General features: G+C 48.4%; 1 protein-coding gene across 2 annotated transcripts; it reads left to right on the forward strand.

The window, feature by feature from the left end:
* Nucleotides 1-10,363: 10,363 nt before the first annotated feature.
* On the forward strand, nt 10,364-13,984 carry NMB (neuromedin B). Of its 2 annotated transcripts, none has more exons than XM_006104733.3 (3): nt 10,364-10,535; nt 11,150-11,322; nt 13,707-13,984. In XM_006104733.3, the coding sequence occupies exons 1-3, from the start codon at nt 10,379-10,381 to the stop codon at nt 13,740-13,742; spliced, it is 366 nt and encodes a 121-aa protein (XP_006104795.1). In that variant the 5' UTR covers nt 10,364-10,378; the 3' UTR covers nt 13,743-13,984. The 2 variants fall into 2 exon arrangements, with proteins under 2 accessions (XP_006104795.1, XP_006104794.1); XM_006104732.3 differs by having other exon boundaries at nt 10,373-10,535; nt 13,712-13,984.
* The last annotated feature ends 5 nt before the right edge of the window (nt 13,985-13,989 follow it).

The following is a 13,989-nucleotide window of genomic DNA, read 5'->3' on the forward strand; positions in this document are numbered from 1 at the left end:
ACAAGTGCTTCCTTGGACCTGTCTGGGAGGCTTCTGTTTTCTCAGGAGCCCAGCAGAGCAGAGCACCGTAAAATAGCCCCGGGTGTGGATGGCACAAAATGGCTACTTCCCTCACTTTTCCCTCCTCATGGCCTGCAGAGGCTGGGGAGCTCCTCCCAGCATTCGTGCCCTGGCTGTTTACAAACCAGCCCTCCAAGGACTCCTCTGGGACCCCAGCTGCCCGACGGTAAACTACCTTGTCCTCTCACCCTCAGCCGTCCAGCTTTCTCCTCCTCATATACTCATGGGGAAAAAAACGTTAATATTTTTTCTCACTTGCATCCTTTACACCTAGCTTTGTGAAATGGCTGTTTTTCCTCCTTTGCTGGATGCTGTAGTTGGAAGCAACAACTACATTTCCCTGAAAAGTAATCAAATCATGTATTAATATTGAATTGCTCTACTACCAATAATAAAAATATATGGCAACAGGTATTCTTTTCCCAGTTTTTATATTCTCTAGTTTAGTGCTAAAGCATAGGACTTAAAACTGGGAGGTTGTATTTGTAAGTATAATGAAAAGCTCTTTGAAAATGTAAGAACTACCAGAGAGGTTTAATTTAGTGTTTTAATGGAATTATAAGCTCTCTGAAATCTGGGAAGGCTTACTAGTATCCATTACGAGTGAACGGAATCAAAAAGAATACGAATCAATAAAACTTCAAATGAGAATTTGATAATGGGATCATCTCTTGGCTGTTACTCATCCACTTCATTACCCCAACTATTGGGTCTAGATGGTATTTTATTTATTTTATTTTTTAAATATATTTTTATTGATTTCAAAGAGGAAGGGAGAGGGAGATAGAAACATGAAGATGAGAGAGACTCATTGATCGGCTACCTCCTGCACGCCCCACACTGGGGATCGAGCTCGCAACCCGGGCATGTGCCCTTGACCAGAATCGAACCCGGGACCTTTCAGTCCTCAGGCCGGCGCTCTATCCACTGAGCCAAACCAGCCAGGGCTCAAAACGGTATTTTCAATGTCTGTCCTCAGTTCTGGTCCCAGGTCTCTGTCCCACTGGACACTTGTACTTGACTGGCCCATCTTTCAACTTATGCTCATAGCAGTTCCTACAAGCTTCCCTCTCCCCCCCCCCCCCCATTTCACCTTTTCTTTGAAGGCACATTTACATAGAGTTTTCATTTTCCCACTGCATTTAGTCATTTATTAGTTCTGCATTTGCCCCCATCCTTCTATTGCCACTGCCATCACCTAATCCCATCACCTAATCCAGGAGCTCATCCAGTGGCTCCCTGTCGCTAGGGTGACTGTTGCCCTGCAACGCGCCCGTCTGTGCCTCCTTTAGGCCTTTGCCACCTGTTAGTTTATTTCAGCACCCCCATTACTCTGAGAAGTATCTCTTTTGGACTATACTTTTTTGTTGTTAATCCTCATTCAATATTTTTCCATTGGTTTTTAGGGAGAGTGGAAGAGCGAGGAAAAGACAGAGAAACATCAATGTGAAAGAAACACATCGATTGGTTGCCTTCTGCACGAGCCCCGACCAGGGCCCGAGCCTGGGAGGAGCCTGCATCGTAGGTACATGCCCTTGACTGGAATCAAACCCAGGACCGCAGGCCGATACTCTATCCACTGAGCCAAACTTGGACTATAAATTTTGTTTACCCTACGTATTACCTATGTGTGAAGTTCAAACTTGGAATTTAGCTAACATGAGGCACCCTGGGGCTGTACCGCTGTTTTCCCACTTACCTCATACTCTCATTTCTGCTTGTCTGCGTCTCGCTTTCTTCACAGTTGTTCTTCCTCTCTCACTCAGCATTTGCAGCCTTGTGTTACTGGTGGAAGTTTTTGGATATGGCCTCAAGTTCCACCCTCACATCGTGAGCTCCTCCAGTGCATTTTATAGATCAGTGATGGCGAACCTATGACACGTGTGTCAGAGGTGACACGCGAACTCATTTTTTTGGTTGATTTTTCTTTGTTAAATGGCATTTAACAAATATATAAAATAAATATCAAAAATATAAATTTTGTTTTACTATGGTTGCAAATATCAAAACATTTCTATATGTGACACGGCACCAGACTTAAGTTAGGGTTTTTCAAAATGCTGACACGCCGAGCTCAAAAGGTTCGCCATCACTGTTATAGATACTGCTCTCACCCGGCTGGCTCAGGGGTTGAGCGTCAACCTATGAACCAGGAGGTTACAGGTTTGATTCCCAGTCAGGGCACATGCCCAGGTTGCGGGCTCGATCCCCAGTGTGGGGCGTGCAGGAGGCAGCCAGTCAATGACTGTCTCTCACAATTGATGTTTCTCCTTCCCTCCTTCTCCCTTCCTCTCTGAAATCACTAAAAGATATCACTAAAAGATATATATATATCTTTTATATATCTTTTATATATATATATATATATAAATTTATATATATATAAGATATATATATATATCTTTTATATATATATATAAATATATGTATATATATGATATATATATTTATATATATCTTAAGATACTGCTCTCTTTTTCCCTGTAGCATCTAGCAGCATAGACCGACTGTTCAGCATAACAATGAGTTGGAACCAGAGGCAGTAACTTAGGGTAGCATTATTACTGAGCTGTTATTCTGGGGCAGAGCATATGAATCATTAAAGCAATTTGTACTTCCCTGTTATTTACTAAGTACATTATCTTGGTCTTGCCAAATTTGAATCTGAAAATTTTCCCTGTCTATGGTTCCGTTTAAACAGCATGTTCCCTCCTCATAATTGTTCATGTTAATCCTGTTTTCTTCTGTGTGGTGCCCTTCAGCTCTTCTGTGTGCTCTTTCTCCATGGGAGGAGTACTGGTTTGATTTCTTAGGGAATCTCAGGCTTCTGAGAGAACCTAGTCTTGGAATAAAGGCTCTGTTATCCTTGAGTGCATTTGTTGGTCATTTGCACAAGTTGTTCCCAAGTCCAAGTGACCCCTTAGAACTTGGGGTATCTCAGCGTCTGAGGCAGCCTTCTTATGACACGTGTCACTCTGTTGAGCTTCAGAAATGATCTAGCTGATTCTAGCAGCTGAATGGATTGTCCACATCCCTCAAGGTGCTCCTCCAGTTGGGCCAGCCTGTGTAGGCTGTTTTTTTTTCCGGCTGAGTCTATCTTTGTCACTATACTAGGACTGTAAGGAGTACCAGACCAAGAAGTGTGAGAGACTAGAATACGCAGGTGCTATCAAAAAATAGTGAAGCCCTAGCCGGTTTGGCTCAGTGGATAGATACAGCGTCAGCCTGTGGACCTAAGGGTCCTAGGTTCGATTCTGGTAGGGGGCACATGCCTGGGTTGCAGGCTCGATCCCCCGTGAGGGGGCGTGCAGGAGGCAGCCAATCAATGATTCTCTCTCATCATTGATGTTTCTAACTCTCCCTCTCCCTTCCTCTCTGAAATCAATAAAAATATATTTTAAAAAATAGTAAAGACATCACCTTCAAAGTGTTCAATGTCATGCTTAAGCCCTCAGCTCTCAGCATATTCCGTATTCTTGTACCCTTGACATTGGTCTCACTTGTACAGACCCTCCAGTCTTTGCTTCTGCTGGTCGTTTTCCCTGGAGTGTCAGCTCACTGCTCTACCTGCTAAAAGCTTTCTCATCCAGCAGACATTTATTGAGCATCTACTCTGTGCCAGATTTTGGGCTAGGCCCTGGGGATGCAAAATGAGTAAGACCAGGTCCCTCCTCTGCCAGGAACCCAGTGCCTTAACAGAGGCAACTTGAAACAGATTTTTTCCACATAGGATCCTAGGTGCAGTGGTAGAAAGAGGTGCACAGGGAGCTCAAAAGAGGAGTGCTTTTCTTCTCAACTGAGCTCTCAAGTGCACAGTGCTTCCTGCTCGGTGCTGCCAGACTTTGTTCATGCTCCTCTGTGATACCGTGTGATGTGTGTCCCCCTCCGACCAGCTCCCTGCAGGCATTAAGGCAAGGCCAGCCTCTGATTTATCCTGGTATGTCCCCTGGTCCTTGTCATAGTGCTTTGCACAGTTTAGATTTATTTATACCCTGCGTTGTTCCAAAAGGGATTTGGACTGGCTCCCAAAGATGCTATATATATAAGGCATATGATGAGATACATAAAATAATTGAATCTGGGATTGAAATAGTGTGGGAAGAGAAAAGGATGAGAACATAGATGGTAAAACACGTTGAAAGATTCTGTTGTCTGGTTGGTTCTCAGCTCCTTCGGGGTTGATGTAAAGAGGGAAATAATCATGTCTGTTCTTTATGGAATAGGCACCACGGAATAAAAATCAACAACTTGTAGTGATATCGGGGACCAAGAAATTTCTCTTCTGGGACCTCCTTGCAAGGGCACTGTGTGCTGTTGTTCTGTAATCCCTGTATTCATTAGCCTAATGTTTGTTTTTGTTTTGTTGTGGGTTTTTTAAAATTATTTTTTATTGATTTCAGAGAGGAAGGGAGAGGGAGAGAGAGATAGAAACATCAATGATGATGAGTCATTGATCGGCTGCCTCCTGCATGTTCCCTACTTAGGATTGAACCTACAACCCGGACATATGCCCTTGACCAGAATCGAACCTGGGATTCTTCAGTCCTCAGGCCGGTGCTCTAGCCACTGAGCCTAATGTTTGTTTGAGCTGTTTCAGAGGATGCTTCTTCAGTGTAGGTATAGTTTGCAGCCCCTGCCAAGAGCCACCTGACAGAAGACCGGCTCCACGCTTAGTCAGTCAGGAGCCTTCTAGCTTTCCAGTAAAGCAGTGCTCCTAATCTTCTCAAACTCATAGTCTCTTTTAAGAAAAATAAACATTTCATACCTCTTCTCCATTCTGATAAAATTCCCCTCAGGTCTATTACAGCCAACCTCTTATCCTCACCAGCTGAGAATATTTTGTCCTGCTTTTTCTTAAGTTCGTGTTATAAAACAACAGTTATTCCTCTTCCATACAGTTAGGTTACTGTATTGAATATGACTTAAACTGTAGATTGTTGTTCTACGAACCTTGGAAGTTTCTGGAACGCCTCGATGAAGAATCATTTCTCTTGAGCCCTCCCTGCAGCTGGTCAGTTTGTTTACATGGGTTAGCTGGGTTCCAGGTTTCATTCCAGGAGTCTAGTTAAAGGATTTGTTCTCAGGACTTACGTAAGGCAAGTAATTAAATCAGCATGAAGTTTGATCAAAGCTGTCAGCCTGGCAACTTAGTTAAGTGAAAAAGAGAGAACTTTGTATAGAACTTGTTTCTTGGAGTTGGTCAAAAGAGAGGTAGATATGCTAGCATTTTAGTTTATCAAGAAGCTCATGGTGAGCCCTGACTGGTTTGGCTCAGTGGGTAGAGCGTCGGCCTGCGGACTGAAGGGTCCCGGGTTCGATTCCGGTCAAGGGCATGTACCTTGGTTGCGGGGGATGTGCAGGAGGCAGCTGATGTTTCTCTCTCATCGATGTTTCTGACTATCCCTCTCCCCTCCTCTCTGTAAAAAAAAATCAATAAAATATATTTAAAAAAAAAAGAAGAAGCTCATGGTGAATAGGCATTTGCCAGGCATTTTGTTGACTTTGTGTCAACACCAGGGCCTTCGCTGCTGTCCAGGGAACCTTGCTCTGTAACGGGCTTCAGGCTTACAGCAGGCTTTGCTTTCCCCGGGGTCCAGCTAATAATACTGAGGACATAGAATTCGCCCTGTGCTCTGCTAAGTGCTTTTGAGTTTATAATAGATTTTTATTTTCTTTCATTTAGTCCTCAAAATAAACTCCATTTTACAAAAGAGAAACCGGAAGTTGAGCTTTGCCCAGCATCTTCTGGTTCGTGGAAGATGGAGCCAGAGCTTGGAGTCGGTCTCTTTATCATGTCACAGCGCTGGGTGTCGTAACCCATTTTCTACTGTTATAGCGTCTATTGAGACTCTTATTTGGAATAAACCCCACCATTGCAAAGCCCCTGGGAGTTGTTCTGTAGAGGCTCTGCGTTGTTCTTTTCTGGATTTGCTCACAATAGTCAATCTAGATATAGTGAGATTCTCAGGCAGATTTCCAAGCCTTTAAACGTCTTTGAGGTTTAAAGAGTGTATACTTCAGCTACTGAAATGCCTCCTGAAACTCTTGACGATTATATCCAAACCCAAATAATTACAAAGGCTGGGCCTGGGCATCTCACTTCCTTAGATATCCATACCTTCCCTAGCCATCTGTGCCATTTCCCTGAGAGTAGCTGCTTAGCCTTCTTAGCCACTATGAGGATTGTCATCACTTTCTCATTAGAGAGAGAGGGAGGGAGGGAGGGAGAGAGAAACAGGCTCCCTACTGAGGATTGAGCCTGGCACGTGCCCTGACTGGGAATTGAACGGGCCACCTCTCGGAGCATGGGGCAACACGCAGTAATCTAAGCCACACCAACCATATTTTCTCCTTTTGTGAATATTGCCTTTTTTAAAAAATAAGTATTTTGGTCCTGGATGGTTTGGCTCAGTGGATAGAGCATCAGCCTGCAGACTGAAGGATTCCGGGTTCGATTCCCAGTCAGGGGCACATGCCTGGGTTGTGGGCTTGATCCCTAGTAGGGGGGTGCAGGAGGCAGCCGATCAGTGATTCTCTCTTATCAGTATTGATGTTTCTATCTCTTTCTCCCTTTCCCTTCCTCTCTGAAATCAATAAAAACATGTAAAAAATAAAATAAAAAATTTTTAAAAAGTATTTTGACAGTTTCAGTTTCTGAAATATTCCCTTATTAATGACTAATGTTCTGATTTTCTAGCTAATCTCTCTGACTCTGGGAAACTGTATGAACTATTCCTGATTCTCCCTTTAGCCTCCCTTAAAGATTCTGCTGTTTTCCTGACTCTACAGCGGCTTTCTTATTCTGAAGCTAAAGAGAAGGACCTGAGATATCTCAGGATGTCTCCCTCCAGCTCCCCAGCCCACAGAGATGGAGATCTGTGCTCAGAAATTTACCAGGAGAGTGATTTTACACTGCCCTACTCTGAGCAGCTCTGTGCTGGTCATCATTTCTTTTATTAGAAATGTCTAATTTAAAATTTCTGCTTTCACTTTCTTTGTTGTCCTCTGTACCTTTCATGTGTTTGAAAACCACCACACTTTGGTTTTCTCCATATGTTTAGTTTCTCTGCAATTAATGCCTTGTGCATGAGTTAACTCATCTGTAAAATGGGCATAATAGTAGTCTTTTTTTTCTTTATTAAGGTATTACATATGTGTCCTTATTCCCCCATTGCCCCCTCCCCACCCCAGTAGTAGTCTTGACTACATCAAAATCATGTTGGTGACTAAGAAGCATGCGTGTAAGTGCTTTTAGAAAGCAACAAAGACTCAGTTATGAAAGGTGCTACTTGTAATGGATTCCAATGTAATGAAAATACAGCAAAAAATGTCCTTTATTCAAGCAGTCTTTGATTAAAACCCATGGTGCAACCCTGGCCGGGCGGCTCATTTGGTGGAGCCTCATGCCGTACACTGAAATGTTTGGGGCTTAATTTCCAGTCAGGGCACATACTAGGTTGTGGGTTCAGTCCCTGGTCGGGGCACTTACAAGAGGCAACCAATTGATGCCTCCCCCCCCCCCCCCAAAAAAATCAGTAAGAACCTACCCTCAGGTGAGGATTAAACAAAACAAAACAAAAAATAGCCATGGTGAAGTTGAAATGTTTTATCGGTTATAACGGGATTTGCTATGTATCTTTTCCTCCTTTTTTGAAGCTTGGGTTATCCTGTGAATCTTCTTTGCATTGTCCATGGATGTCCTTGAATGTTGTAGAAACCTGGGAAGGGTCCAGAATGCTCAGAGCTTCCCCTTGCACCTCCATGTGACTCACAGTCAGTCTTCCTTGTAGGATGGATGGAGGCCTTTGGACTTCCCTTGCCATCATCGTAGACTTGGGGGACAGGCTATGGGCAGCTGACGTCCTTGTTCTAGACCCAGAGCCTCGCCCTAGCCGGTTTGGCTCAGAGGATAGAGCTTCAGCCTGCAGACTGAAGGGTCCTAGGTTCGAGTCCGATCAAGGGCACATGCCTGGGTTGTGGGCTCGATCCCCAGTAGGGGACATGCAGGATGCAGCCGATCAATGATTCCCTCTAATTGGTGTCTATCTCTCTCTTCCTCTCCCTTCCTCTCTGAAATCAATAAAAATATATCTTTTTAAAAAGTTTTTAAAAAATGAAAATAAATAAAAAAATAAACCCAGAGCCCTGGTACTCCCGGGAGATCCCACTTAGAAGTGCTGTCTTGGGCAAGCCGCCCTCTGCTGTGCCTGGTGCTTCTCATTCCTGTGTTTGTAGTGGGCTGTGCAGCTGCCGCCCTGCTTTCTCCGGGGTCCTCAGAGCCCTTTTTGCCTGTTCTAGGCAGACAGACAAAATGATCCCAAGGGCATCGGGGGTCAGTCTCAGGGCTGTGGTTGGAGCCGTGAACCGGCTGTGTCACAGGAGGCTTGGCTTAAGTGTACATGAACCTGTCAGAGCAGAATCCCAGGGTCCCCTGCAGAAGAGAGGTGACACTGAAAATTCAGTGCCTGCTCCCTCTCCCCTTGGGAAGTCTGAAGGAACGTGATGTTTAAACTTGGGATGGTAAAACAGTGGGTGTGGTTTAGGCAAGGCTGTATCTGCCCTGGGTGAGAGGTGCAGACAGACCCGAAGTCTGATTCCAGTGTGATGTCTGGGCGAGTGGCTCAACCCCTGAGCTGTTTCCAGCTATACAGTGAGAAATAAACCCACCAAATAAGATTCCCTCAAGCACTCTGCCAGCTCCTGTGTGTACCCACCAATTACTGAGGACCAGAGAAGATAGGGTGGGCGTGTGGCTGATGAGAGGAGAGGGAGGGGGCCGCAAGGGGATGACTGTTACGGGAGGTGATAAGAGCTGTCTGTACACCATGGCTAAGCAGTGACAAGAATGCCGAGAGGTGTAAATGCCAGGGTGGGCGATGAGAAGCAAGGAGATTGGGGGGAAAGCCAGGGTTAGAAGTGGAGTGTCCCTGCCCTGTGTGTCATGCTCCTGGGGGCTCAGCATGACAAGCAGGTTCTCATATATGCTTCCCCTTTGGGGGACAGGGGGGTTCACAGACCTAGCAGGCAGCAGTGCCATCATTGAGCAGGTTCTGTCACAGCCACAGTGCGCAGTGTTTCAGGGAAGCATCCAGGGTCCAGGGGTTGGTCTGCACCCCCCTCCTCCTGTGTACTCGTCTCTCCCATGAGATGGTTGACTCCCTTGGGAGAAGGGAATTATCTTTTTTAAAATTATTATTGATTTCAGAGGAAGGAAGAGGGAGAGAGAGAGAAACATCAATGATGAGAGAGAACCATTGATCGCCTGCCTCCTGCTCGCCCCACACTGGGGATCGAGCCCACAACCTGGGCATGTGCCCTGACTGGGAATAGAACCCTGACTTCCTGGTTCATAGGTCGATGCTCAACCACTGAGCCACCGTGGCTGGGCCAGGTAATTACCTTTTGTTTCCCCTCCTTCAGTGCCCAGCATAGTGTTCTGAACATTATTGTGTAGTAAACATTTAAGCCAAAGCAAGTGTCTTTTCCTGGAGCGCAGCTTCTTTGCTCATAAAGCGATGCCACGGACCCAGAAGTTCCTTCCTAGAACCACTGGCCCTCTCCTTGGGAGGGGGCAGGGCTGAGTGGGAGCAGGCAGTGCTATAGGACTGCTGCTTTCGGCCACACGAAAACCGCTAAAAACTGTAAAAGGATTAAAAACGGGGCAGTGTAGTTATTCCCACCTTGTAGTTGAAGACAGTGAAGTTCCAGGACGTCACCCGGCTGGTATATGGACTCCTAGTCCAGTGCTCACTCCCCTGACCCGGAGATCTGCCGCCTCCTGCCCAACTGATGGCCAGGCTCTCCGCAGCAGGGGGAGGTGGGGGGGCAGGGGGGGTGTCCCCTTATCCCACCGCCGTTCGACTTCCCCATCCCAGGCGCCTGCTGTGGTTTCTGGCGAGTGAGCGGACAGAGCTGGACAGAGCCCCCAGGGGAGGGAGCTTCTCTAGTACCTGGCACTTTGCGGGGCGCTAAAGCCTTTGCGACAAGGGAGGCGGCATCCTCGCCCCAGTTTTGCCCTCATGAAGGGGGGCTTAGAGGTGAAACCATCACTCGTTGGGCGAAAGCGGGTGGGAGTGGAGAGGGAGGGCCAGGTCCTTAGCATGAGGAAGCGGAGGCCCCTGGGGCGGGAGTGCGGGTGTGCAGGTTGTGGGGGCCCCCTGACCTAGACCTGGGAGCAGGGCTGACGGGGCGGGGCGGGCACTGGGGGGCGGGTCAGGCAGGCTCCGCCCCCAGGGGCGCCGGTTTAAAAGCTGGGAAGGCGGCGGGGAGACTGGAGCGGCGGTGAAAGCTTGCAGCTCCGCGGCGCGGCCAGGCCACGATGGCCCTGCGGGCGGGGGGCGCTCGCTGGCTCGGCGGCGTCCTGCTCTTCGCTCTGCTCGCTGCCAGCGCCGCCTCACTCAGCTGGGACCTCCGGGAGCCCCGCAGCCGGGCCGGCAAAATCCGCGTGCACCCGCGGGGCAACCTCTGGGCCACCGGTGAGTCCCTGGGACCCGGGCAAGCGCCCCTCACCAGCATGCTCTCATCCCCTTTTCCTTCTCTGGCCGCCCCGCAGCCGCAGACATCGGTGCCTGGGCTGGTGGGGACCCTGGAGCTCCTCTAATTCAGATGGGGAACTTGAACCCAGGCAGGTGAGAGAGTGGCTGAGATCACTCAGCTAGTTTCAAACAAGGCTGAGCTGGGTGCTCATCTGCCTCAGAGCTCTGCCCCTTCTTCTTCTTTTAACAAGACCTACCGACTCTGCTAACTTCTGTCTTCTCCCTGCACCTCCTCCGTCCAGAAACCTCCTCATTGTCCACTTCCAAGCAGGCGGCACAACTGGCAGAGTTGGCCCTGGCCCTAGCCCATCCCACCTTCTAGCTGCGCCATCCTCTCCACCCCCTCCACCTGTTCAGGAAAAGTTGAGACACAGGCTTTGCCACCACAAGGGTCTTTACGGCGCCTTGGTGAGAAGTATATTCCTTCCATGAGAACTAAAAGGTGGGAGAGATGGGAGCTTCCCCACTGTGGTAGGATCCTTGCTCCCTGACTTCCTTGTGTCGAGGCACCTCTTTTTTTTTTTCTTTTTTTTTTATCGGAACCTCTTTTCTAGGTCACTTCATGGGCAAGAAGAGTCTGGAGCCCCCCGGCTCATCCCTCCTGGAGACAGGTCCCCACGCCTCTCTGGGGGACCAGAGACTGCAGCTGAGTCATGATCTGCTCAGGATCCTCCTGCTGAAGAAAGCTCTGGGCATGAGCCCCGGCGGCCCAGCACCTCACACCCAGGTGAGCCAGGCCCCCCCGCCCCCCACTGGCCCAGGAGAGGCTTAGCCAGGGCTGCCCCTGGGTCCAGCCTTGGGATTGGGGTGTGCCTGCCCAACCAGGTGTGATGGGCCCCAGAAATCCAGGGATTCCAGGCTCTCTTTGTGATCCAGAGCTCAAAGGGAGAGGACTCCAAAGAAAGGAAGGTGACGCCCTAGCTGGTTTGGCTCAGTGGATAGAGTATTGGCCTGCGGACTGAAGGGTCCTGGGTTCGATTCCAGTCAAGAGCACATGCCTGGGCTGTGGGCTCAATCCCCAGTAAGGGGCGTGCAGGAGGCATCTGATCAATGATTCTCTCTCATCATTGATGTTTCTATCTCTCTCCCTTCCTCTCTGAAGTCAATAAAAATGTTTTTTAGAAGAAAAAGAACTAAAGAAAGGTGAAGAAATCAAAAAAAGGAAAAAAATTTAAAATAAGAAAGGAAGCTAAATAATAAAGAAGAAAAAGAGAGAGAGAGAGGAAGCTGACCTTCCCAGCAAACCCCAGGGAATAAGAAGTAGGGGGAGAAGTTTCCCCTCTGATTGCCCAGTCTGAGGTCACAGCCTAGGATTATCCAGCCTCTTGCAGCTGGACCTTCCGCCCACAGTCCAGACAGACTTATCCCCACCCCACCTGTCCACCCTTGCTGTGCCCTGAATACGCTTGTGGTTAGAGTTGGGACACTGAGGCCCACAGAGGGGGAGATAAGACTCAGTCAGCAGCCGAGACAGAGTCCGACCTTGTTCACCTTGACCAGTGCTCTTCCCAGACTGTCTCCTGCCTCAGTGGCCTATGGCAGGGTTTCTTGGCCTCAGCACACTCTTTTTTTTTTTTTAAATATATATTTTATTGAATTTTTACAGAGAGGAAGGGAGAGGGATAGAGAGTTAGAAACATCGATGCGAGAGAAACATCGATCAGCTGCCTCTTGCACACACCCCCCCCCCCCCGGGGATGTGCCCGCAACCAAGGTACATGCCCTTGACTGGAATTGAACCTGGGACCCTTGAGTCCACAGGCTGACACTCTATCCACTGAGCCAAACCAGTTAGGGCGCCTCAGCACACTCTTGAAAGAATGTCTGGGCTGGGGGGGCTGTCCTGTGCATCACAGGAAGTTTAGCAGCGTCCCTGGTCTCTGTCCACCAGAGCATCCCCCATCTCCCCAACTGTGATAACCAAAAATGCCTTCAGATATTGCCACGGGTGCTCTAGCAAAGGGAAAGGAGTGGGGGGTTAAAATCACCCTTGGTTGACCAAGCCAGCCTTAGTCTGTAGCCATTCCCTGCCCCTGGGGTGGTCCCTGTCCCACACCACCTTCCCGGGTACGGTGTGCTGTGTATGGAAGGCAGAGTGAGTGGTAGGGGTGGGATCTGGTGACAGTGTGCTAGATTCAAAACCTAGCTCTTAGTAGCTGTGTGACCTTAGAAATGTCACTTAACCTGTCTAAGCCTCATCTTTCTCACCCATAATATGGGAATAACAGTGCCATTTCCTGTTAAATGAGACCGTATCATTTGCTCAGCATGACGCCAGGCACATAGAAAACGCTTAGTAAATTGGAGCTAGATGGTCTGAGATCCCTGGCAGCACCTGTTGCTGACTCACCTTTGTTTTTAATATATTTCTATTGATTTCAGAGAGGGAGGGAGAGATAGAAGCATCAATGATGAGAGAGAATCATTGATCGGCTGCCTCCTGCACGACCCACACTGGTTATTGAGGCCACAACCTGGGCATGTGCCCTGACAGGGAATCTAACTGTGACCTCCTGGTGCATAGGTCGACACTCAACCACTGAGGAACACTGGCTGGGCCTGGCTCACCTTTGAATCCCCCACTGTGCCTAGCGTATAAAGTGTACATTTTGAAAGAAGGGAGGGGCATGCCCTAGAGCAGGTGCAGCTGTGACTCTCCTGATGCACAGAACCACCTGCCCCTGGGGACCTCGGATGAAAGGGCTGGCTACTCTGAAGGGAGACGATGTTACCTCTGGGGCCATTGGTCTAGGCGGCCTGAAACGAGCAGACCAACTAGAGAATCTCAGAGGAAGCAGTACCTAGCCCTGGGGACGGGCTTCAGAAGTGAGGTGTCAGGGAGTGAAAACGCTAACACTGGCAGAGGGCCAGCCACCTACTTGGAATTTACTTCCATGGTCTCCCTTGAATGTCATGACCACTCTGAGGTTTGGGCTGTTAATGTGAGAAAATCACCCTTCTTCTGGTGCTGGGGGGAGGGGGGGTAGGGGCTGCCTGCCTCAGACGAGAGTCTGTCCCTGTCTGACTCTGGATGCCTAGCACTTAGGAATGGCAGAATGCCCTATTATTGGCTCCCTGTGCCCAGGTCAGCTCTTCTGTGTTCCCCTTCAGTATAGGAGGCTGCTGGTGCAAACGCTGCAGAAGTGATGCCATTAATGAGGAAGACACAACGTGGCTTAGACTGTGCGCACCCCGGGAAGGTGCTGAAGGGGACCCTGCTAGTGGCCCCATCTGGATGTAAATTCTGGGCTCAAATCTCTGTTACTCCATTACTGTGATTTCTGGCTGGGTCACCAGGAATATCACCAGTGCAGACACAACTTACGTTCCTGCTGTATTTCTTGCTTCCCTGTTGAAGTTGTGAATAAAACCCTGCTCTTTACATAGAATGTCT

Source organism: Myotis lucifugus, unplaced genomic scaffold, assembly GCF_000147115.1.
Source record: "Myotis lucifugus unplaced genomic scaffold, Myoluc2.0 scaffold_600, whole genome shotgun sequence".
Taxonomy (NCBI): domain Eukaryota; kingdom Metazoa; phylum Chordata; class Mammalia; order Chiroptera; family Vespertilionidae; genus Myotis; species Myotis lucifugus.

What these genes read in the sequence shown, in the direction of transcription:
- NMB (XM_006104732.3), top strand. Translation starts at nt 10,379, where the DNA reads ATGGCCCTGCGGGCGGGGGGCGCTCGCTGGCTCGGCGGCGTCCTGCTC. An exon ending in GGGCAACCTCTGGGCCACCG is followed by an intron (nt 10,536 to 11,149) that starts GTGAGTCCCTGG and finishes CCTCTTTTCTAG; the next exon opens with GTCACTTCATGGGCAAGAAG. An exon ending in GCCCAGCACCTCACACCCAG is followed by an intron (nt 11,323 to 13,711) that starts GTGAGCCAGGCC and finishes CCTTCAGTATAG; the next exon opens with GAGGCTGCTGGTGCAAACGC.